The sequence below is a fragment of the Diaporthe amygdali genome (genome assembly GCF_026229845.1).
Source record: "Diaporthe amygdali strain CAA958 chromosome Unknown NODE_36_length_484128_cov_64_979186, whole genome shotgun sequence".
Classification (NCBI taxonomy): domain Eukaryota; kingdom Fungi; phylum Ascomycota; class Sordariomycetes; order Diaporthales; family Diaporthaceae; genus Diaporthe; species Diaporthe amygdali.
The window spans coordinates 14812-36483 of record NW_026517056.1 but is presented as its reverse complement, the minus strand read 5'-3'; the positions used below and the strand labels follow the sequence as shown (position 1 = coordinate 36483).

Sequence of the window (21672 nt, the reverse complement as noted above, 5' to 3'; positions counted from 1 at the left end):
TGCGACGACGGTGACAGAGTCTGTGTATAAATATTTTATATCAAGCAAGCGGCAGCTTTTTGACTTTTCTTTCGCTTTCGCATCTGCTTTCTACGGGCCCCATTCTTTCCTTCACAGACTTGTCTGCCTCCACTCTTTTTACGTTCGCGGCAACTGCGTTGCCTTTCCACTCTTTATACTTCTATCGTACATATAAACTCCACTTGTCGCTATGCGGTCGCTCATCACCTTGGCTGCCCTGCTAGCGGTGGCCGAGGCTCAGTCATCAAATGGCTCTTTGCCTAATGCGACTGATCCTCTGACTGTCGATGTCGGATATGGCAAGTATCGGGGATTCGAAGACGCCGGTACTCGTAAATGGTACGGCGTTCGCTTTGCCGCTCCCCCAACAGGCCAGAACCGTTTCCGGGATCCTCAGGACCCCGAGCCTTTTGACGGCGTCCAGGATGCCACCAAATTCGGTGCCATCTGCCCGCCCCAGCAATCGACCGATTACACACTCAGTGGGCAGTCTGATCGGTTCGTTGTGGACGAGGACTGCCTGTTCCTCAGTGTCACGGCCCCAACCAGCACCACTGACCTCAAGCCGGTCCATGTGTTCATCCAGGGCGGTGGCTTCAGCTCCAACTCCAACTCGAATTACAACGCCAGCGATGTGGTCACAGATGCTGAGATCGTCTCCGTGCAATTTGTAAGCTGCATCCGAAGCCTACTCGTCTAGGCATACCATCTAGGTGTCGTTGCACTTTGCCCTAACTTTCAATCGCAGAATTATCGTGTTGGCATGACCGGCTTCCTCTTCAGCGAGGAGGCTGTCGCGGATGGTAGCCCCAACGCCGGAATCAAGGACATGATCAAATGCTTGGAATGGATCCAAGAACACATCTCAAAGTTCGGTGGTGACCCAAGCCGCGTAACCATCGATGGCGTCAGCGCCGGAGGAAGTGCCGTCGCTTTGCTGCTGGCTGCCAACAAGGGAGCGTTGGGTGGCACCCTCTTCCACGGTGGAATCGTCGAGTCAGGCGGCTGGGCCACCATGCGAAAGGTCGAACAGGGACAGAAGGAATATGACTGCTTGACGGCGCAGACTGGCTGCAATGGCACTGACAATAGCCTGGCATGCCTCCGCGAAACAGCCCTGGAGGACCTCTACAGCAGCAGTTGCTGGTTCGGCCCCAACCTTGACAACGACCTCTTCAGCGACCGCCTCGTGGAGATGTATGAGGCTGGCGATGTTGCAGACGTCCCGACCATCATGGGAGCATGCGCCAACGAAGGCACACTATACAGCTTCGACAGCTCCGCCAACACGACTGAGGCGTTCGACAGCTACTTCACTGGACAGGTCCCCACTTTGACCAATTCTTCACTTGCAATCCTCAACGACCTCTATGCGTACCAGCCGGCTCCCAAGTTCCCAGACTCGGGAAGCCTGTACCGCCAGGGAGCCAATGCTATCGCTGACCTCGGTACTCACTGTCCGTACGTATAACTTTGTTTGACGTGGCCCCCTTGTCCTTCTTGGGGATTTTCACAACCTGATCGTCCGGGCTTCGGAGCATCATTCTAACAATTCCCAGAATCAAGTTCATGCAGAACGCCTTGGCAGCCAAGGGAACCCCGACGTACAACTACAAATACGCCGTCCGTGATGCCGAGAACGAGGCCAAGGGCCTGGGAGCCTGGCACGTCGTGAACAACTACGCCTTCTACGGCGTCAACAGCACAGACATGTCCGCGCCCACGAGCTACGTCGACGGGAGCAGGAACGCGGCGCTCAAGCAGGCGCGCGACTACTGGACCAGCTTCGTCCGCAACCTGGACCCCAACACCGACCGCAGCAGCGGCGCCCCGGAGTGGAACGCCTGGTCCGGCCCCGGCGCCGACGCCCGCGAGCGGCTCGTCATCAACACGCAGACCAACGCCACCCGCGTGGAGCACATGACGGATGCCCAGAGCCTGCGCTGCGACGCGGCTCGCAACTTCACCCTCGGGCTCGGCGCCGGCTGGCCTAATGATCTCAAGGACCCGGCAAACGCGATCAACATTGACGCCGGTCTCGCGAAGCAGGCGCTGGAGGCGACGGATTGCGGCTTCGATGAGGGCTGTCGCGCGCCTGACTGCACGATCATCCCGCCCACGAGCGGACACTTCCCTGAGCAGGTTGCAAACGCTGAGTTTGTATGCCCTGCGGCATCGAGTCTGGTGGCGTCCAAGTCTCGGCGCTCTCGTCGCGCGTTCGTTGCCTAGGTCGCTCAGGATGTTTAAGGGTCTGACTAGTCGAAAGCATGGTGAATGTCTGGATTGGTTCGCCGGAAAGGACATAGCCCGCAGGGTCTCCCCCCAGCATACATTCGACTATAGATTAATCCGCTATAAATTCTAGCGATAAAATATTTCAGCTTTGGTGCCATGCACTCAGCGTGTCCAGGATTATGCTTTTACCTGTCGACGTACATTTCGATCGATATTGAGCTGTCGAAACATGTTCAACTCCACCTCATGATCAGTATTCGCAGGAGAAAGAAAGTTTCATCATCGTATACTCGTGACATGAACTGATCGCTGAGCCCGGGCTCATCATCGATTGAATTCCAGGGAAACCCATGGATAGCGGCCTTGACCATCCCCAGTCAATGATGGATGCGGTCCTCCGCTAGTGATCATGGCGATAGAGAATCTCGTACCTCGCTGCAGTGCGCATGTTATGAAACTCACTTATGTGGAAGCTCTGCCATATCTCTCCTTAGCTCGTCACCTATCGAATCTCAGACGAAAGTAGGCAAGAAACGTGCTCTGCAGTCTTGCCAGGAGGCCAAGGGGGTGCTGGTACATCGCGCATGGCCCAAAAAGTGACAGTCCAGTCGGACTGAATTGGCTATTGTGAGTCCATCGTACTGGTCACCACTGTGAATTGAAACTATGGATCATTAGCCTCATCGCATACTCAAGTTACGTGAAGCTCATGCCGAAGCCAACATGCCGTCACTGCAGCGGAATCGAGGACAAGCCTCCAAAATTCCAAGCCAATACCTGAAGAGCCGACAACGATGGCCTCCGCACTGCGCATTTCGCGGCATGGTGCCACCGCCTTTAGACGCGGCCGCCGGATTTACTCGGGCTCACATTTCATCTTTGCCTAGGAAAGGCACTGTCAGCGGGGAGTGCTTGTGAGTTACTACCTCCAGGCCCTGTTCAAGGAGCTCAAGGCACTCATGGCCCATGTGGGAGGCACACAAGATGACGCAGGTTCCCAGAAGTATTGAATGCTCGTCTCGTGGTCTATTCCCAGGTATGACAGGCTTGAATTGTCACATGCCTCGAGAATCCCAGCACGACGACGCAATTAAGAGCTAAGGTTCACGAGCGACTGCTCGATACTGGTGGATTTCTGTATGGCAGCCAAGCACTGAGCCACGGCGCGAAGGGAGTAGCGAAGGAGTTTTAACGAGCCGCGAGGCTAGAGAGAAACACATGGTACATGCCCTCTGAGTGAGAACAGACACATCAACCATGGAGCTTCGCCTTAGGAACCCCGCGTTGACTCGATCGCCTCGTCTTAGCCCTGACATAGAACTTTCCGCCTGAGGACACCAGTTATTGCTCTCAGATGTCGTGCAAATAAGTTCACAAGTCTCTGCACCCTTTCCATCCTCGGCTGTGTCTCACTGGACCCTTCATAGAACACTAGGTCGAAAGTCGGCCAACTCATCCGCGTGGGGCTTCAGATATGGGGGCAGACAGCATCGGATGCTGAATCAAGCACATTGAAGCGGCGTAGATACACGACCTGCGTAGGACTGAATATACGTGGACATCTTCGAGGAGGTATTGCTGACTATTCCAGGCCCAGCACCGGACGGCGCACTTCAGACGGCCGACGGTGGCTACAACGGAAGCAATAAGCGAGCACCACGAGCTTCCTAGCGCTGTTGACTTGTCGGAATAGAAGGAGAACAGTCGCGAAATTCATAGAGCATATACAGTCCTTGACCCGACCACTGGAAGATCTTCACTTGAAGAGATCGTGGCCAACTAACCCCTTTGGCGTGTCAGGATATGAGTATCATGATACTCCCCTATTTCATGTTGGGGGCTTTGTAATATTTCTGACAACTCACTTCACTCGTGTCCCACACATACATCGTCGGGCCCAGGTAAAGCTCTAAGACGCGAGGTTGGTGGCATCTGTGGGTGACAAGTCACTTGAAAGCCTGAGATAAGCAGCAATCCATGGCATCATATCCAGCTTGGACATGGATGTGAGGCAGGCCGCATCTCGGAGAGGAAGCAGCGGCGGAGACCCCAAAGGTGCACAGCAGTCGACCAAAACAGTTCCTGCGGATGCTCGATGAAAAGCACAAAGGCCGTCGACGGTCCTTGGGGCCATCACCCCGCCACTGGGCGGCTGAAGGCCTTGCCTGGTACCACCTGCATGACTGCAGATGACGAGGCCGCCCTAGGTCCGGTTTCTCCCCAACCTGTGAACATCCTCGACGGGTAGGATTAACTGCAGCGGCATTGGGTGCCTAGATTTGCCCAGGTGCCATATAACTGCATTGCACACCGCTGTGATCCCCACGCAGCTAGCTGAGCTTTCTTACCTGGTTGCATCGGCGACAAATGCAAGTCAGACGCTCACGTGGTGCAGTTCTCGTTCATCCCACGGGCGACGGGTTGACAGCGACTGCCTTGAGCGAATGACAAGCCATTCGGTAATGGTCTGAGGGGGCAAAATGCGTCCCCTCCGTCACTGTCCCTGGTAGCTGGTATCAAAGCCGCTTAGTATTGGGAGTACTAGACTGTTGATCTCTGACCCCACCCAGAGGTCTGGTCAGTACGAAAGTCGAAGATAATGTAGCAAGCCATGGTCGGTTGCACAGCCTGAGCCGAGGTGGTGCCAAAATCGGCAGCTCACAAAATGAGATTGTCTTGTTTGGCAGTGCTAGCAGCGAGCTAACCAGCCGCCATGCTCAGAGCCTCAATTTTCATAGGCGGGTGCGTGCATGCTAGTGCGTGTTCTCCTTCTGCAGCAGCATCAGCACACCGGGTGCTGATCGTCAAGGCGGGAAAGCCAGAATGATCCTCCACGACCCGTGCCGATTGACGTCAGCTTGTGATCGGCCTTGAATATTCGATAAGTCGAGAATCACCGAGACCTGAGATGGGCACGGTGGTCTACACGGTACAGTGGCCCTGTCGTCGCCGGGCGCGAAGAAGCATAGAGCAGAGTGAAAATCTTGTCGGCCCATCGGCAAATGGGCCCAGTAGCGAGAAAGCTTGCGGGTTCATCATAGCGCTGATGCTCGTGTTCGAAATTCAGTGTGTCTGTAGCATTACCGCTGCACCCGGGCATGTTCGCCGAAATCTTGGGTGATTTGCGAGTGGCCAAAATCTATTGGGCCGGGCCATTTTTGAGGCTGAGCGAATGTGTACCACGTTGGCGGCGCTACTCCCGTCAAGACACATGTACGTGTTCGAGACATTAGCAACGATATGGTCGAGCTCAGCCACCATCTTATTTAACAGCGTTTTCATCTCCGGCAACCCCTTAACTCTTTAACTATCAGGTGGGAAGGCATGCCGCCATCGAGCTTGCGTGTGTTTCGTTGGCAGATGTGGTGCTGTGTGTGAGATGCTGCCACCATCCTCGGGTCCTGTTTCTGTTTACAGTACAGACAATGTACATGTACCATCAGAGCCGTGGCACCAAAGTGTCGGTCGTTGGTCGTTCAAGCTTTAGCCTCAACAAGCCAGGCCTTCTCCGCACTCGAGATAGGCCACGCGACGTCTCCATCAGTCCCACATGGAGTCATGCGATGAGCGGACGCACGCGACGAAAAGCGACAAGCGTGCTCGGGAAGGACGTCGAGAAGCTGGATGCAGATAGGCCGCCCCAGGACCAGCCTGATCTGCCTGGGGGCCCAAGCAGGCCGGTGAGTGGGAGGGTCATCTCAGTTATTCCCTCAATGGTCTCAGTTCCGCAGGCATGATAGATAATTCGTGGTGTTATAGTCGCCGAGACGAAAGAGAGGGGGGGGCGGACGAGAGTGGAATGGAACGGTGGAATCAAATGCCGTGACTTCCAAGGTCCTTCCTCCCTTAATTTTCTCATTAGCAAATCTGGGCAAATTAGAACCATGATTGTCGGGCATGATGGTCATCTCCCGCTGGAGTGGCTGCCATTGTGAGTGGAAGTCGAGTGAGGAGGAGACGCCGTGCGACTGGACTGGACTGGGGAAAGCGTGGGGAGAAGGTCGCGCAAGAGGTGGGGGCTAGGGCCGCCCTGTGCCCAATGGCAGGCGTGTCTTTCCCCACTTGGAGATGGGGTCTGGAGGCTCTGACCAGGCAAACGGTCCAGACGGTCTGGGCACCGTTACGTTACTGTACCCACGCGTCGGCTATTCACAATTCACAGTAAGCAACCGTTACCGGCGCCGAAGTGAAATTGAGCCTTGGGGCCATGTATTGCCCAAGTTAAACGTAAGAGGAAGCCAGCCCTCCTCCTCCATCGGCGCTAGCGGGAACGGCGAGATGGGATGTTCGGTCCCTGCTCGGTGTCCATCCTGGCAAAGCGTATGAGATGAGATATTATTTGGGTGGATGGGACGCTATGGTATGGTATGGTATGGTATGGTATGGGATATCCCGTGGGCCTCTTCCAAGGTTGCTCTGTCTCAAGAGAGAGGGGATTAAGTTTTGCTTGGAGGCCGCCGAAGGATCGATCCGCTGCGAATCGCCAGCGCAAGATTGGGCAATCTGGCGCCGTTCCCACGGCCACGACTGATGAGTTCACCGATTCGACAGACGACAACCTATGGGTTTGACGTCCCGAAGAATCCGACCAAATCTCACCGATCGACACGAAACGAAGTTGCAAGGCAGGACTGGAGCCATAAGGGCCACACTTGGAGTCTAGGTACCAACAAAGCAGGCGTTGGGCATCCACGAGCCGTGAGTTGTCGCCGAACAACTGGTTGCTGCTTGCTTATTGCTGATTGCTGTATGCTGGCTGTCGATTCCGGACACGGCCTGCCTGCATGTACAGTATAGCTGATATGGCTGCCAAAATGCACACGTCACGTAGGACATGAGCTCCTCCTGGCTGAAGATTGTACTTCGTGGGCTCACGAACAACCGAATGGAGAGGCCTCTTCAAGCTTCGAGTCTTCATCGTTGCATCTACTACGCACCTGATCTGGTGGTGGACTTACTGTTGTGTTGTGTGTACGCAGACCTCACATCTGCATCTGCATCTGCCTCTGCGGCATTGGACGGCACTGGATGGGCTCTCATTTTAGGTCTGGAGGTCAGTTCAGGTCGTGCAGGTGACGAAGGAGGCGACCCTCGCGAGGATGGGCCGGTAGCACATGAGCTGAACAGCACCACTGCAACGCTGCGCGGGCTCTTCCAAGTCATGTCGTTGGTAGCTGGCAGGCTTGAGGTGGTCTGAGTGGTTGGCTCTTCATGCGGCTTAATGTGGTGACGGGGGTCTCCCCCGCCCCAAGTGGCTCGCGTAACGGGCTTCCCCGTGATCGGGTACAGGTACAGTCAGACATTTCTAGGAACTGGTTCTCAGCGTTGCACCGGGGGGGAGCAGGGTCCGAGACGTCCTGGCGATCGTTTCGTTTGACAGTCCCGTCCGAGTTTTGATTGGGTTCAGGTCTGCTGGTAAGCAGCGGCACTCTGCTATATATATATGATATATACATGGTCCGTGTGAAGGGGAGTCCAAGACAATTTGTTCTGTTTCCCTCGCCTAGGCCAGTTTCAAAGAGGGTTGTTCGTCGTCGGTGTGCATGAAGTACTAAAATAGGAGCGGCTTACCAACGGTGGTGATAATATACCCGAGGAAAGGAAGGGGAGGCGGGAAATGCATAATACGCAAGTGTTATTCGAGCGATGAGGCTTAATTGGGGCTGAGGCGGGCAGACGTCAAGTGTTCCGAGAGCTTCCTTTGTTTCCCCACCCCATGAGCATGTTGTTTGTCGTCGCAATCCATTTTTGCAATCCCGCTTGCCATTAGAATTTTGGGCAACGACTCAGCAGGTCGAGTCTTGACGCTGCTGGCAGGCCCTATTACCCACTTTTGATTTCCATCCCTCCCTCCCGAGGGCTCCTCGCACCCACAATGCCCGCATCTCAAGGTTTCTCCAGGGGAATGGAACGAACCTACAGTATGGCAGAGCAGAGCACGCACAGCTTCAGTCGCGGCTCAACACGCAACACATGCACCACAGTACATAGCACAGCTTGGGGGAAACGGTGCGACCCCCCTGAGCCCGAGGCGTCAGCCACTCTACTCTGCCTGCCTTTCTTTCCTCTCTTCTGTCTTCGTGCCTGAATTATCTGGTTCCGGCTTCGTGTGCCTTGCCCTACCTAGCTACACAGTAAGACACCTCTGAAGGAATCCCAAGGTTCTGCCTGTGCATGTGTGTGCATGTGTGTTGTGGGTGTGCGTTGAACTGTCAGGTAGCCCACATTTACTCCGTACCGTATGTGTACTGGAGCACCACCACCAGCCCAGCAGTGAACGAGGGAATGAGTGAATGAGTCGACAGACAGGCAGACGGACAGCTTCAGCCTGGCCCGTCCCGTCCGTCCCATCATCAGCTGCGATGCGAAATGACCCCAGAATCAGCCCAAATCCTCTCCCTTTCCAATCTCACCAGCTTCATCCTCAACTTCCTTTTTGCCCCATGACGTGACACATGGCATGCACCAATCAGTCGAATCAGTCAGTCAGTCAGTCAGTCAGTCAACCAGTCAATCAATCACCACGGCCCGTTGTAGGCTCCAAAAAGGTACTGTAGTGACAGTGACGGCGGCGGCGGCATCGGTGACGTGTGCCACTAGGAAGCTCTGACTCTGCTTTTTGCTTTTGGATTTCTCCACGGCTTCTCAGCCTCAAAGTTTGGGCCACGCCCAGACAGCCAGACCGACTCGATTCTAGATTCCTTCCTTACCACACACAGTATTTGTGCGCTCGCTGCCTGGGTGCACGCCGCGCGCACTCGCACCTTGCTCCTCGCACCTCGCACTGCGCACTGCGCACTGCACCCGGAAGACCACCCGTACCCTAAAGAACTAAAACTGCGATCCTCGTCTTCCCTGACACCCCCCAATCTATACCTGACCAACACCACCTCACCCGCCCACCCCCGTCCCACCTCCCTTGTCCCGTCCAATCTTATTGCTTGTCTTGTCTTGTCTTGTCGACCAGACCTTGACCAGACCTGACCTGCCTGACCCGGCTCGGCTGGTGGCTAACACCAGCGGCGAACAGCCTGCTCCCTGTCGCCTGCTCCGCCTTGTTTTCCCACGTTACTCTAGCTGCCAGCTTTGACGACGATCGCGAGCCAGCCAAACCGACCTCGAGGACTCCAGCCCGGGAACGGAGAAACGCACGACGGACCCAGACTGCATTGCATTGCGTTGCATTTCACTCGCCCGCCCGCTCGCGACACTCGAAGTCCAGGTCCACGAGATCCACCCAGAGCCTCGTCTCGCCCTGCCGTCTCCCTCCACCTCCCGAGCGCCACTGATCTGATCAACTGTCCCGATCCGACGTCGTGACTCTCTCGACCAGGCTCTGTCTACAAAGCTACTCTGCAGTCTGCCACCAGCAGACATTGTGTCCCTACGCCAAAAGCCATCAGCCATCCTGACGTAGCGCACTATCGCGCATCGCATCGTCTCGTCTCGCATCGCATCGCATTCAGAGACCACAAAAGCTCGGGCTGAAGCGCCGTCCACAAGAGTACGGCTAAGTTGGCGCTGGCTGGGTTGTGTTGGATCAGACCGGGCTGTGACTAGCTTTCTACCAGCACCGGCCCCGCGACAGAACGGCGCTGGTGCCTTGGTCGGTTGCCAGTCGGTGTCAGTGTCACTCTCAGTAACAGCGCCAGTTCGCAGTCGGCTCGGGTCTGGAGTGACAGCAAAAGGCGGCCATCCCTCCCAACCCCCAGGTCGAAACCCCCTCACCGGGGACCCGTGGACAGCACCCATCGCCTCCCTCTCTTCCTCCCCCCTTCATCCTTGCCGCCCGGCGTGTTCCCCCGGTTTTTGTTCCCAGCAGTTTGTTTGCCCCGCTCAGCCTGTCGCTTTTGGGACTGGACTTGGGGTCCCAGTCACGCGCCAAGCATTTCCCCATATCATTAAGAGGCTCTGTTTCGCCGCATTCCTAGGCTGTTGGGGCTCTGCGGGCTACTTCGTTTACACCGTCCTGGACACCTCCACTCCCCAACCTTCTCGCTTCACCCTCACGGGCTACCGCTGCCTGGGCCACAACACCACCCCTTCCTTGGATGACCACGACCACCGCGCAACAAAGGCGTCTTCGCCCATTGTTCTAGCTCCCGCCTCGCCGATTTCGTACCAACAGGCGCAAAGGTGTCAAGGGAAGCGAGGAGATACAGAGAGTGCGAAGCACGCGCGCGCGCACGCATACTGGCATACACACACAGAAAAGATTCAAGAGCTAGGGAAGCAGTGTTGGCTTGGCTCCTGAGTGAGCAGCTGGTCTTTTGCAGGGCGAGAATATTGTTGGCGCCCACAGGGACGGCATCATCGGTGGAGCCGTGCGCCGACGGACGTTCCATCAACCTTGTCTCTACGACCCAGCCTCCTACGCTCATGGCGAGTTGACCACAGACGTACGCAAAGCTGCGAGCACACCTGAAGCAATGACTACCACCGCTGCTTCGGCTTCTGCCCACGAAGTGTACGACCCCGAAGAAGTGGTGCCTCGGAATAGTCCTTTGCTGGCTCCGAAAAAGGTAACCTTCCGACCAAGCCTAAGTCCTCCACCAGACATCCCACTGGTTCAAGTCAGTCCACCTCCCAGTCCTGGTAGCAGGAAAACTAAGCGTCGACCAAAGGTACGGCCCAGTCAAGGCGATGCCGTTCTGATAAGCATCATGGACAATGGAAGGCATCCGGACATCGCTACCCTGGCTGGTCAAGAGGCGTTGCCGAGCGATTCGGAGGAAGTCTCCAGTAGCCCCGACACTGATAGTTCGATGGACGAGTCAGAGATCATGGCCGATCGCGATGACCCAGGAGTGAACGGTGTCGAACAGCAGGCACAAGGACGTGGAAATCGGAAAGGCGATGTCCTGCCAGGCTCTCCTTCTGACCTGCAGACGTTAGCTGGAGGTGCTTTGGCGGCTCTTGCCTTGGGGGACCACAAGTCTCCTAGTGAGGATGGGCGGACATCGACCACCGTCGGAGACACGGATACAGAGGCATCGCGGCCTTCAGATTCATCACCTCCTCCCTCCATCCCTCGGCCTGAAACAGCCATCCGGAGAGAAGAGAGGCCACAGCCTGTCATCCCAGCACCATACAGTCCTACCGACTACTATTCACCTCGAACCGGAACCTTCACATCGCCCACGGGTAGTCTAGCGGGCCCTGGCCTCGGCGACCTCCCGCCGATCCAGAATGCTTCGCCAAGGTCGGAGTCCAACGGCGGGATTGCGCTTCCGTCCATCAGAGATCATCTGGGGCCAGAGGCGCTCTCGCCTGCATCCTTTCAGCAGTCTCCGCCTGCCATACCCGGTTCTGGTATGCCTCGATTGCCTTCCATAAGCCATGCATCTCCACCCATCTCACCACACGATATTTATGCCCGCGACCCTCGCTCGCCGCATTCAGTCTTGTTGCCACCCAGTCCATTCTATCCTTTCCCTCCAACCGGCATGACGCATCGACCTAGTCTTGATTACAATAGCGGTAGCACGCCAAGTACCGACCACTCAGCTTCCACGCCTGCGACATCTACGCATTCGGTTGCGGATCGGATGAGCCTGGACGGTATGGCCTTCTCAAATCCTCAAGATATTGGCCAATATGTCTGCAAATTTGAGGGATGCAAAGCCCCTCCTTTCCAGACTCAATACCTTTTGAATTCACACGCAAATGTTCACTCTCAAGCCCGGCCACATTATTGCCCGGTGAAGGGCTGCCCTCGATCGGAAGGCGGCAAGGGTTTCAAGCGGAAGAACGAAATGATTCGTCATGGGCTAGTCCATGAATCTCCTGGATATGTCTGCCCGTTTTGCCCAGATCGGGAACACAAATATCCGCGACCGGATAACTTGCAGAGGTTTGTGAGGCCCAAAAAGTTTACAGATTCGACCAGTTTTGCTCACAAATCGTAGACATGTCCGAGTTCACCATGTGGACAAAGACAAGGATGATCCGGAACTACGCGATGTTCTGTCTCAGAGACCAGATGGCCCAAGCCGTGGTCGCAGGCGACGAGGCGGACCGCTTTGAACAATATCGAATACGAAAGCCGGCCTGTCATAAATACTTCATGTTCACTTCTAACTTCTCCTGTACATATTCGACTTTTTGACGATACCCCTCCCCAACGCAGCTTCGTGAATCGACAGCTCGACAACATCTACTTCTCGCTCGCTGTACATACTTTTTTGACACCTCTTTTCCCTATGTCTCTATGGAATTTCGGCAAGAAGTGGCCGCCCAACCCCGGGGGTAATCTTCAAATCAGGCATGACCCATTCGATTGCTGTCGGACAGCTCCTGGCGTTGGCTGCTTTGAAGATTTGGCTCAGAAAATGGGAAGGACGGACAACTCTTTCGCAAGTGGAGATACAATGCCCGCATGGTATCAAGGTTATGGTTCCCCTGGAGCGGGCAGGATTTTGGTGAACTTTGTTTCCCCAAGCGATTTTTGGTTTCGAAGCGACGAGAATAGGGTGGGTCACAAGAGCTCCTCTCGGCGAAGATGGATTGCACAGTGTACAGCAGACGACATTTTAGCTAGCTGAATGCCTTGACCGCTATACCTTGCAAGCACACGATGTAACATGCCCCTACTACTATCGCGTGATGCTGGTTGGGGATTTGACTGCTTAACGAAAGTCTATGCGGGCAGAGGGGCATGTGTGACGGAACCTCTCGCGTCGTCTGGCAAATTGCCAAAAAATCATGAGCTGTATTGCAGTTCAGCAAGAAATCAATGGGGCTCCGGTAAGCGAAGGCTGGTACAGATTTTTATGTTTCTACTTTCAGTGGACACGTAAAGAACGTTATCTGTAGCGGGATAATTCGATGGCACCAGGGCACAATGTGAAGACAAACCCCTGAAAGAAGAGGAGAAGACAGACTCCCATCCATGCCAGTATATGTAAAAACGCACTTCACGACCAATCAGCCGACCGACCGGCGAAACGAAAGCAAAAATCAATCAATCGTCCACGCTCTCCCATGGCCCAACGCCGATGCTCCCGTCGCTGAGCACGTCGACCTGTATGCCCTGGCCCTCGCGATGCACGCCCATCTGCTCGACGACAAGCCACAGGCCGCCGGCGCGGCGCGCGGCGTCCGGGTCCAGGTCGACGTCGCCCGTGCGCAGGCCCATGCTCGCATCCGCGAACTCGCCGTCCGCCGTCACCGCCGCCGCCCGCGCGTGCGGGCCCGTCCCGTACTCGAACGACACGCGCACCGAGCACGGGATGCTGATCGGGCTCGCGGTGCCGGACGACGCGGGCGGCGCCTGCTGCTGCTGGTGGTCACGCTGTGCTGCCGCGGCCTTGGCGCTGTTGTTGAAGATCCCTAGGCTCGACGACCCGCCGAGCGAGAACGGCAGGCTGCCGAAGGAGGACGAGGACGAGGCGCCGCCGTCGAGGGTGCCGGACCGCGCGACGACGCTGGCGCGCGTCAGGCGGGAGACGGTGACGCGGGCGCGCTGGCGCTCGCTCTCGCCCTCGCGGAAGACGACGGGGTCGAGCTCGGAGCGCAGGCGGCCGGCGGCGTCGGACAGCACGGGCCGCAGCTGGACGGGGACGTCGGAGCCGACGCGCAGGGCGAAGGAGGCGAGCTGGCCCGGCTCGAAGGTGGAGGCGACGACGGTGTACGTCCCCGCGTCGATGGTCTGGGGCCGCCGGATCTCGGCCAGCGCGCACCCGCGCCGGTACTCGCCTGACGAGCACACGATGTCGCGCACCGTGAGCGCCGTCACGCGCCGCCCGCCCTGCGACCACACCAGGTCCACGTGCACGGGCACGTCGTCGGCGTCCGTCGCCAGGTGCAGCGAGATGGGCGTCGGCTGCGGCACCACGAGCGCGAACTGCGGGTTGTGGAAGAAGGACACGGTCCGCGCGTTGCCGCCCGCCGTGCGCCGCGTCCACGCCGACTCGAGCTCCGTGTAGTGTTTCAGCGGCGGCGTGGCCGGGTTGATGGTGAGGGGGGAGCGGCTGAAGAAGGACAGCGTGGACGGGTACTTGGGCAGCGGCAGGCCCTCCTGCGCGACTACGACCGTGTAGGCCGTGTCGGCCTGGGCCTCGAAGCGTAGAAGGGTCTGCGGGCTGTCGACGAAGGGGGACTGCTGCGCCGGCCTGTCGGGGAGCTGCACGCAGTGGCCGTCTGCGTTGTCGAAGAGGTAGATGGACATAAAGCCGAGGCTGTACGAGTGGGCGTTTGGTTGTCTTGTGTGGCGGCTGCGCGCGATGGGAAGCTCGCCGTCCTGGAAGTGCCGTGAGAGCAGGATCCAGACTACGCCGGATGTTGGGGGGGTGAAGGAGTATTGTGGGTTGTGAGCGAACGAGCGCTGCATGGCACGACTGGGAAGTGTCCATGTGAAGTGATGGTCCTGGCGGTCGGTGAACAGGCTTGGGTTCCAGTTCAGGTAGAGGGACTCGAAATTCTGGACGACGTCCTCGAGGGATATCCAGAATGTCCCTGTCAACTCGGCATAAGGTGATGGGGATGTGACGTCGGAGTTGGAGCGCTGCGCTGGGCGCGACAGAGTTGGTGATGGGGGCGGGTATACTTCGGCGTCAACCGTGGTGGTGGAACCGAAGCCTTTCCAGACGAGCCCGTCGCACCATGGGTTCTTTAGAAGCATCCGGCGCTCGCCTGTGTTCTGGACTTTAAGGTCCATCACGGCGTAGTCGTGCTCGCCGGCCAGCCCAAGCGTCTCTTCCTCCTGGCGCGAGAGACGCCCGGTGCCTAGAGTGACTACCACATCGCCGTACTCAAATGCATTTTTGATGCGCTTCCACGTCTGATCTAATTCAATGTCGTCGCTGTATAGACTCGCATTAGCAACTGCATTAGTATCTAGTAATGTTGGTCCGTATTACCTCTGTAGAAAGATTTGCTCTGGTATCCATCCGGTGAGCACCCAAAGGTCTGTCCCGGAATTGCTGCCTGGGAAATCGTAACCACCACGTATTTTTAAGTAAGCCTTCTCCATGAGAGCTGGCCATATAAGCTCTGGGTTCCTCCGATCGACGACAAAGAATGTTCGAGACGTCTTGGAGGTCGGCAAACGATCATCAACGACCACCTGGCGGAAACATCCGTTGAAGTTCAAGCGGAACATATACTTTCCATTCTGCGATGCTATAGGTCTGCCCTTGCCGTAGTCGAAAGGGTATAGTAACGTTGGTAAAAGCTTGGACAGCGTTAGTCGAGCACCGTTGGATGAGCTTGACAGGGTCCAAAGATAGGCTTACCGAATCTTTCTTGTTGGGATTCAGGTGGCGCATGACGGCACATAGACTCGCGACCACAGAGCAGTCTGTTGTGATGTCCTGCACCAGGTCGCTGTTCGTCTTGGCAACCATGATGTTCTCAAACAGCTCCGGGCCGGAGTCGTTGAAGATCTCGGCGGGCCGCTTCCAGCCGTCGAAGATCTCATTCTGCTTCTTGGAGAACGAGAACTCCGAGTTGTCACTTGTTGGAATGTTAGTAGAGCGATTCAGATGTCTTGGATTCGGGGGGGGGGGGCAAAGAGGGAGGGAATCTCACGTGAAAAGCGGTTCGTCCAGCTTCTTGCTCCGAAAGACGGCCGGATCAGGGTCGGCCTCCCAAGGCGGGAAGACACTGCCATGCAACTTGGAGGACCGCCACAGGATGGTCTTCTCAGCCGTTGGGAGCTCACGGCTTTGGCGAGGGCCCCTGGGCTTCGGGGCCTTGGGCGGCGCGGCAGTGGGGCCCGACGTCTTGAGCGTCTCGGCTTGTGCGATGAGGTCGCGGCACTTGCCCTTCAGGCGGGACTTCTCAGCAGGCGTGGAGGCTTCCTTGACCGCCTTCATGTACAGTTCGGCAGCCTGTATTGCATTCTTGAAGGCCTCCTGGCCAGACGTGCGACTGATCTTGGCCTCATATTCCTATTGCCGGGTGGTCAGCCTCGGTGTGCTGTTGTCCGAGAGGGCTCGTCAAGATACTCACTCGGGCCTGGGCCTCCATGGCGATAACACACGATTGAAACGCAGACAGCGAGGTGCTCGGTCAAGAGCGGGAATTCATACGGCACGGAGTAACAAAGCCTCCATTCATGACCACGCTGGCGAAAGGAGGCTCGAGGTGACGGGGGTCAAGGAATTGCTTGGCAACGAGGCAATTGTGGTGACCTCACTGAACATCGCAACATGCTCGATACCTTAGGCTTTCTGATCCGCTGCAGGAACGAGGTGCATTCGCGAGGCGCAGGACGGGTGGATCCCTCAGATAATGAGGTTGGGCAAGCGAGTCCAAGGAGAAGCAGCAGGGCCAAGGCCGCGGTTTCAAGAGGCGGACATCATATTCAAATCGAGTCAGCCGAGAGATGCATATCTTGATATCCAAGCGTGGTAGTGCGAGAATGGGAGGGTGGACGTTTCAAGAGTCAAGCTTGCACAGCCCGCAGGACATAATCCCAAGTCGATGGTCTAACCGGCCGCGAACTCCGCGAACTGAACTGGTCTGGGAATATGCGAGATGCTACAACAGATGACAGCTCACCCCGAGCAGAGCTGGCCAGTCAAAGACAGGCTTTGGATATCGATATTGAGGAGTTGGCAGAGTCTATTTCAGTACTGATGAAATCTTGCCAAGAGCGATGAATGCCCTTGGAAACAGACCTCTTCTATCTTTAGACTGGCTCTTGGGCATCGACTTGGCCCTACCCCAGTTGTGTCTCTTGGCCAAGGGTTGAACCCTCTTCTCGGGGACGGAACTGTGCGCGGAAAAGAATGTGAAAGTCCGTTCATCAGTTCACCGTTGACCTGGTTGCAATCGCTCTGTTCATTAATGATTCTCACTCTTCAGCCTCACTTTGACCCAGGTCAGATCAGCTCTTAGCAGTACTACATGCTGCAGAGATCGGATGGACATATAAACGTGTTACGCAGTGACTGGAACCTCTCAGACGTGGGCCGACGTCACCTGGCACACAATTTACCGCGGTGCCGGGCCCCAGAACAAACGGGGAGCGGCAGGTCGGCTCCACATGGGAGCCAGCCCGAAGACCGAGGTTCACGGTTATCAACCTGCTGTGCTCCGTCTCGATAACGCCCTTCTTGTCTTTGACAACCACGCCGGGGCTCCATCTATTGTCCCCTTGCAGTGCTTTGTATCTAGATCCGTCGCAGCAGATTCTGTGGGTATCATAGTGCCATATATTCACGCTATATTATTACTATTGTTCCCATGAATTGATAGCACTCCACATCTCGTTTCTCTACAAGCCCCACGACGGCCGCCGGTGTTCGGCGTGCTCGAGACCGCCGATTACGTTTTGCGCCTCGGTTCTTCGACACGACCGCCTCAACTTGTCCAGGCACTTCTGGCTTGAAACCAGGTCCAGTACTTAGACAATACCAGTTAAATAATGGCGATTCAGTCCAAAGCAGCCCCAATTGGGCCGTGGGGTAAGGCTACAGCAGGCGCCACCGGCGCGGTGCTTGCCAACGCCCTGGTCTACCCGCTGGACATGTACGTTCTCTGGACCTGATCCCCTTGTCGACATATTGAACACAGCCCTAACGTCTTCTCATCGCAGAGTCAAGACAAGACTGCAAGTCCAAGAAGTACGCAAGCCTGGCGACACTCCCGACCCGACGACCTCTGTCGCACCCCACTACACTTCCACCTGGGATGCGCTCAGCAAGATGTTCGACGAGGAAGGCATCGCCGGCCTATACGCCGGGATGAGCGGCTCGCTCCTCGGCGTCGCGTCCACCAACTTTGCCTACTTCTACTGGTACAGCACCGTGCGGACGCTGTACTTCAAGGGCGCAAAGCTCTCGACCCCGCCTTCCACCGCTGTCGAGCTGGCGCTGGGTGCCGTCGCCGGCGCGCTGGCTCAGCTGTTCACCATCCCCGTGGCTGTGGTCACCACGCGGCAGCAGACACAGAGCAAGTCGGAGAGGAAAGGCATGCTCGAGACCGCCAAGGAGGTCATCGATGGCCCGGACGGCGTGACTGGGCTGTGGAGGGGACTCAAGGCCAGTCTGGTGCTGGTGGTCAACCCATCCATCACGTATGGCGCCTACGAGAGGTTAAAGCCGCTTCTGTTCCCTGGCGGCAAGCCCTTGAGCGCGTGGCAGGCCTTTGGTGAGTCCTTTTCTTGGCCAAACTGATTGTCGATATGGTACATTTCTATCGACCTTTGGGTGCTAATCGAGAGTGCCACAGTCCTGGGAGCCTTGTCAAAAGCATTAGCGACCGTTGCCACGCAGCCGCTCATTGTCGCCAAGGTCGGCCTTCAGTCGAATCCCCCACCGTCGAGGAAGGGTAAGCCGTTCAAGAGTTTCGGCGAGGTGATGCAGTTTATTGTCAACAATGAGGGTCCTTTGGGATTGTTCAAGGGCATTGGTCCTCAGATCCTGAAAGGGGTTCTGGTGCAGGGAATTCTGATGATGACAAAAGAACGGTAAGTGGATTCCCAAAAAATCAAGCCCTGGAGACGATGAATCGCTGTGCTGACTGACACTACTCGTGCCTCACTCAGTGTCGAGATCATGTTCATCCTCTTCGTTCGCTACCTGCAGAAGCTGCGGTCACAGCAACTGGCGAAGACTGCACAGCTGGTCGCTGCGAGGAATGCTACTGCCCCGATCACAACCAAATAAAGAGTTGCGAAAAGATCTCTCTATAGCATGAGCATTCTGTTTTCGGGGGTCTCTTGACATGACCGGAATCCAACCGTTTGGCGTGACTTTAGAAAGACTCCCTTTTCCAGAGGAGAAAATCGTACTAGCGATTTTCCAACAGCGAAGTGACGACCGTCTCTTGGGGCGTGCACTCCGTTATAGTACCGGTGGGTTTCGGAACTGCAAGTTGGTACGGCATATATTATTAGTTGGAGGGCGGGCTAGAAAGCGACGCAGGAGTCTGCGTGGCTAGGTAGACAGCATTTGTTCTGATCTTTTCTCGTACATAAATGAGCAAATGAAATGTTTGAATATTTTCACTGTCTAGTGAATTGATGTGCAAATCAGTGGGAGAATTCAAGTCCGTCACGGTTTTATGGCCCGTGCATCTGACACAACGAAACGGTCATTCTAACGGATGGCCCCGATTTTCACCGGGGGGCCACAGACACACACAAACTTCCAAAACTCTGCAACCTGCGCCGAAATTGACCCATCCACATCACCACCATTGACCAACCGACGAACCTCCAAATCGCGGCAAATCAGTCACAATGGCCAGTACGTGTGATCGCTCGTCCCTGAACGATGTGTTTTCTTGATCGTTAGATTACTGACGCATTTTCGCGAACAGAGTCGAAGAACTCGTCCCAGCACAACCAGAGCAAGAAGGCTCACCGTAACGGGTACGTTCGAACGCAGCAGCGATGCATCGCAAACCTGCCCACATCACGTTCCATCTCGAGATGAAGGCGACCGAAAGACATTTAAACAAGAACGTACAATGATTATGAAGCAATCGTACTGATGGAGAATCGGCCAACAGTATCAAGAAGCCCAAGACCAACCGTTACCCCTCCCTGAACGGAACCGACCCCAAGTTCCGACGAAACCACAGATATGCCCTGCACGGTACCATGCGGGCTCTGGTGAGCATCCCCAAGCTCTGCGCTTGATTGATCCACCGCGGCCGTGGTGGGAGGCCGAGTGCGATGCTGACAACCACAACAGAAGGAGAAGGCGGAGGGCAAGCGTGAGACGGTTTAAGGGACGCAACGAGCCTAAGCGAAACCAAAACTAGATGCGATGACGAGGGATTTGGCTTGCGAAAAGGCATCATACCATCACGACGGTCGGGAACAAACTACAGGGGCGTCTCTTGTGCTTATATCACCCAGCTTTGAGCATCACGGCTAGGATGCCACCACGGCCGTGATTCCTCCAAATTCGAAGGCATCAACAACAAACCTGCGCATTGCGTCCAGGCCATTTGTGCTCGGTCTCTCGAGTGACATGCTCCTCCATCCAAGTCCTGGTCGTCGGCTTGACGAGCAACCTCTCAGGCCTGCGGCTTCGGATGGAGACGATGGTCGCTGACCACAATTCCCCGTCACCCGACCCCCCCTCCCCCGGATAATGATACCCTCCAACAAAAGGCATTAGTGTGTACAGCATTGAACTTCTTCTCCATGTTCAAAATGACTGAAGGATTTTATCGTGCCAAGATCGATCTCTAGCCTGTCTATTACCAAAGGCCTGTGTACCTTCGCTTCTCAAGCGGCTTGGGCCCATGAAAGACTGGCTACATCTCCAAGTCTAGATGATGATGTATTCCCCTGTCTGATTGATTTCAGACTTGTGTCTGAGGACACTCAGGCAGGAGGAGACAAGGCCGAAGAGCTGGCCCTAAAGTGTCTCGCGTAGGGTGTATCGAGACAATTGATTCGAAACTAAAGTCGAACACAAACACTTCAATTTCAGATAGCTAAACACATTCACTGTTTCTTGGATCTACCGCGTGCATCCATCAGGCTGCAAGGTGGTGGCATGACACTGTGTGACAGGCGAGCTTCATCTAGCGCTGCAACGCAGCGTAGAGCAGTGTGTGAAACCTGGGCTTCTAAACAACTACTCGTCACCTTGGATGCCAAGAACTCATCGGTGTTAGATCCGAGAAGCGAACAAAAGAAGGTTTCCCCCGAATCGTGCTCACGATCTAGACCACACACAGGCAGACCTCACAAGATTTCGAATTTTTCTATTTGTCCGTCCGGCTGTCCCGGGATGTCTGGTGACCCGTGGCCTCGTTGGGGGAGCATGACGGCAAGAGTCAGGAACAGCCCGCAAAGGGCGATCGTCTCCGGAATATCCTGTGCTATCTTTAGCCTGCCTGGGTGAGTGAGTGAGTGACCGTGTGTGGGTGTGTGTGTGGGCGGCTCAACAAGCCGTGGTTCGAAAGGGGCCCGTAGTGTAAGTTCGCAGTAGAATTTGCGGGGCTCGGCTGCATGGCATGGCACCGACGGAGCTCGTGTGCCTCTCCTCTGATGGATCCCGAGTGAGATTTCAGGAGCTGAGCAGATTTTGGACCTGCGTAAGCTCGGGATAGCAAAACGAACGGTGTCCTCAGCCGGGAATGCGCCGGAGAGGGCCTGCTGGAATACTGGCTGCTGGTTTGCTGGTCAGGAGATGGGGAGCTACATACCTAGGCAGAATGGGGGCAGTCAGCCATGGGTATAGACAGACACATATCTGGCCATAGTGCTACCTAAGGTAGAGTGTCTATCTGTCTCTATTGCAGGTTGAGACTAGCCTCCACTGCCAAACTGCACAATGACTCGCAGAGGGCAGCAGGAAAGGGAAGCTGCCGAAACCTGTGTGGAGGATGGCGTTCCTGAATCAATCAATCAATCAATCAATCAATCAATCCCCAGGTTCTGCAAGCGAGGGGCGGCCAGTCAGCGTGCCTTCGGCCATCAGCGTGGTAGGATCTTGGGGTGTT

At 56.0% G+C, this 21672-nt stretch overlaps 4 protein-coding genes across 4 annotated transcripts; 3 read left to right on the top strand and 1 right to left on the bottom strand.

The window, feature by feature from the left end:
* Window positions 1–211: 211 nt before the first annotated feature.
* J7T55_015003 (uncharacterized protein) lies at window positions 212–2250 on the top strand (the record flags this gene model as incomplete). The annotated part of the gene is made up of 3 exons (XM_053133254.1): window positions 212–691; window positions 770–1482; window positions 1581–2250. The coding sequence occupies 3 exons, from the start codon at window positions 212–214 to the stop codon at window positions 2248–2250; spliced, it is 1863 nt and encodes a 620-aa protein (XP_052988732.1).
* Window positions 2251–10307: 8057 nt separating this feature from the next.
* Window positions 10308–12364, top strand: J7T55_015002 (uncharacterized protein; the record flags this gene model as incomplete). Its single annotated transcript, XM_053133253.1, has 3 exons — window positions 10308–10335; window positions 10519–11568; window positions 12165–12364. The coding sequence occupies 3 exons, from the start codon at window positions 10308–10310 to the stop codon at window positions 12362–12364; spliced, it is 1278 nt and encodes a 425-aa protein (XP_052988731.1).
* An 855-nt stretch (window positions 12365–13219) lies between these two features.
* On the bottom strand, window positions 13220–16227 carry J7T55_015001 (palb protein; the record flags this gene model as incomplete). Its single annotated transcript, XM_053133252.1, has 5 exons — window positions 13220–15059; window positions 15117–15430; window positions 15492–15711; window positions 15787–16148; window positions 16210–16227. 5 exons carry the CDS (start codon window positions 16225–16227, stop codon window positions 13220–13222), a joined length of 2754 nt encoding a protein of 917 aa, XP_052988730.1.
* A 1402-nt stretch (window positions 16228–17629) lies between these two features.
* J7T55_015000 (uncharacterized protein) lies at window positions 17630–18872 on the top strand (the record flags this gene model as incomplete). Its single annotated transcript, XM_053133251.1, has 4 exons — window positions 17630–17733; window positions 17801–18354; window positions 18436–18673; window positions 18752–18872. 4 exons carry the CDS (start codon window positions 17630–17632, stop codon window positions 18870–18872), a joined length of 1017 nt encoding a protein of 338 aa, XP_052988729.1.
* Between the last annotated feature and the right edge of the window lie 2800 nt (window positions 18873–21672).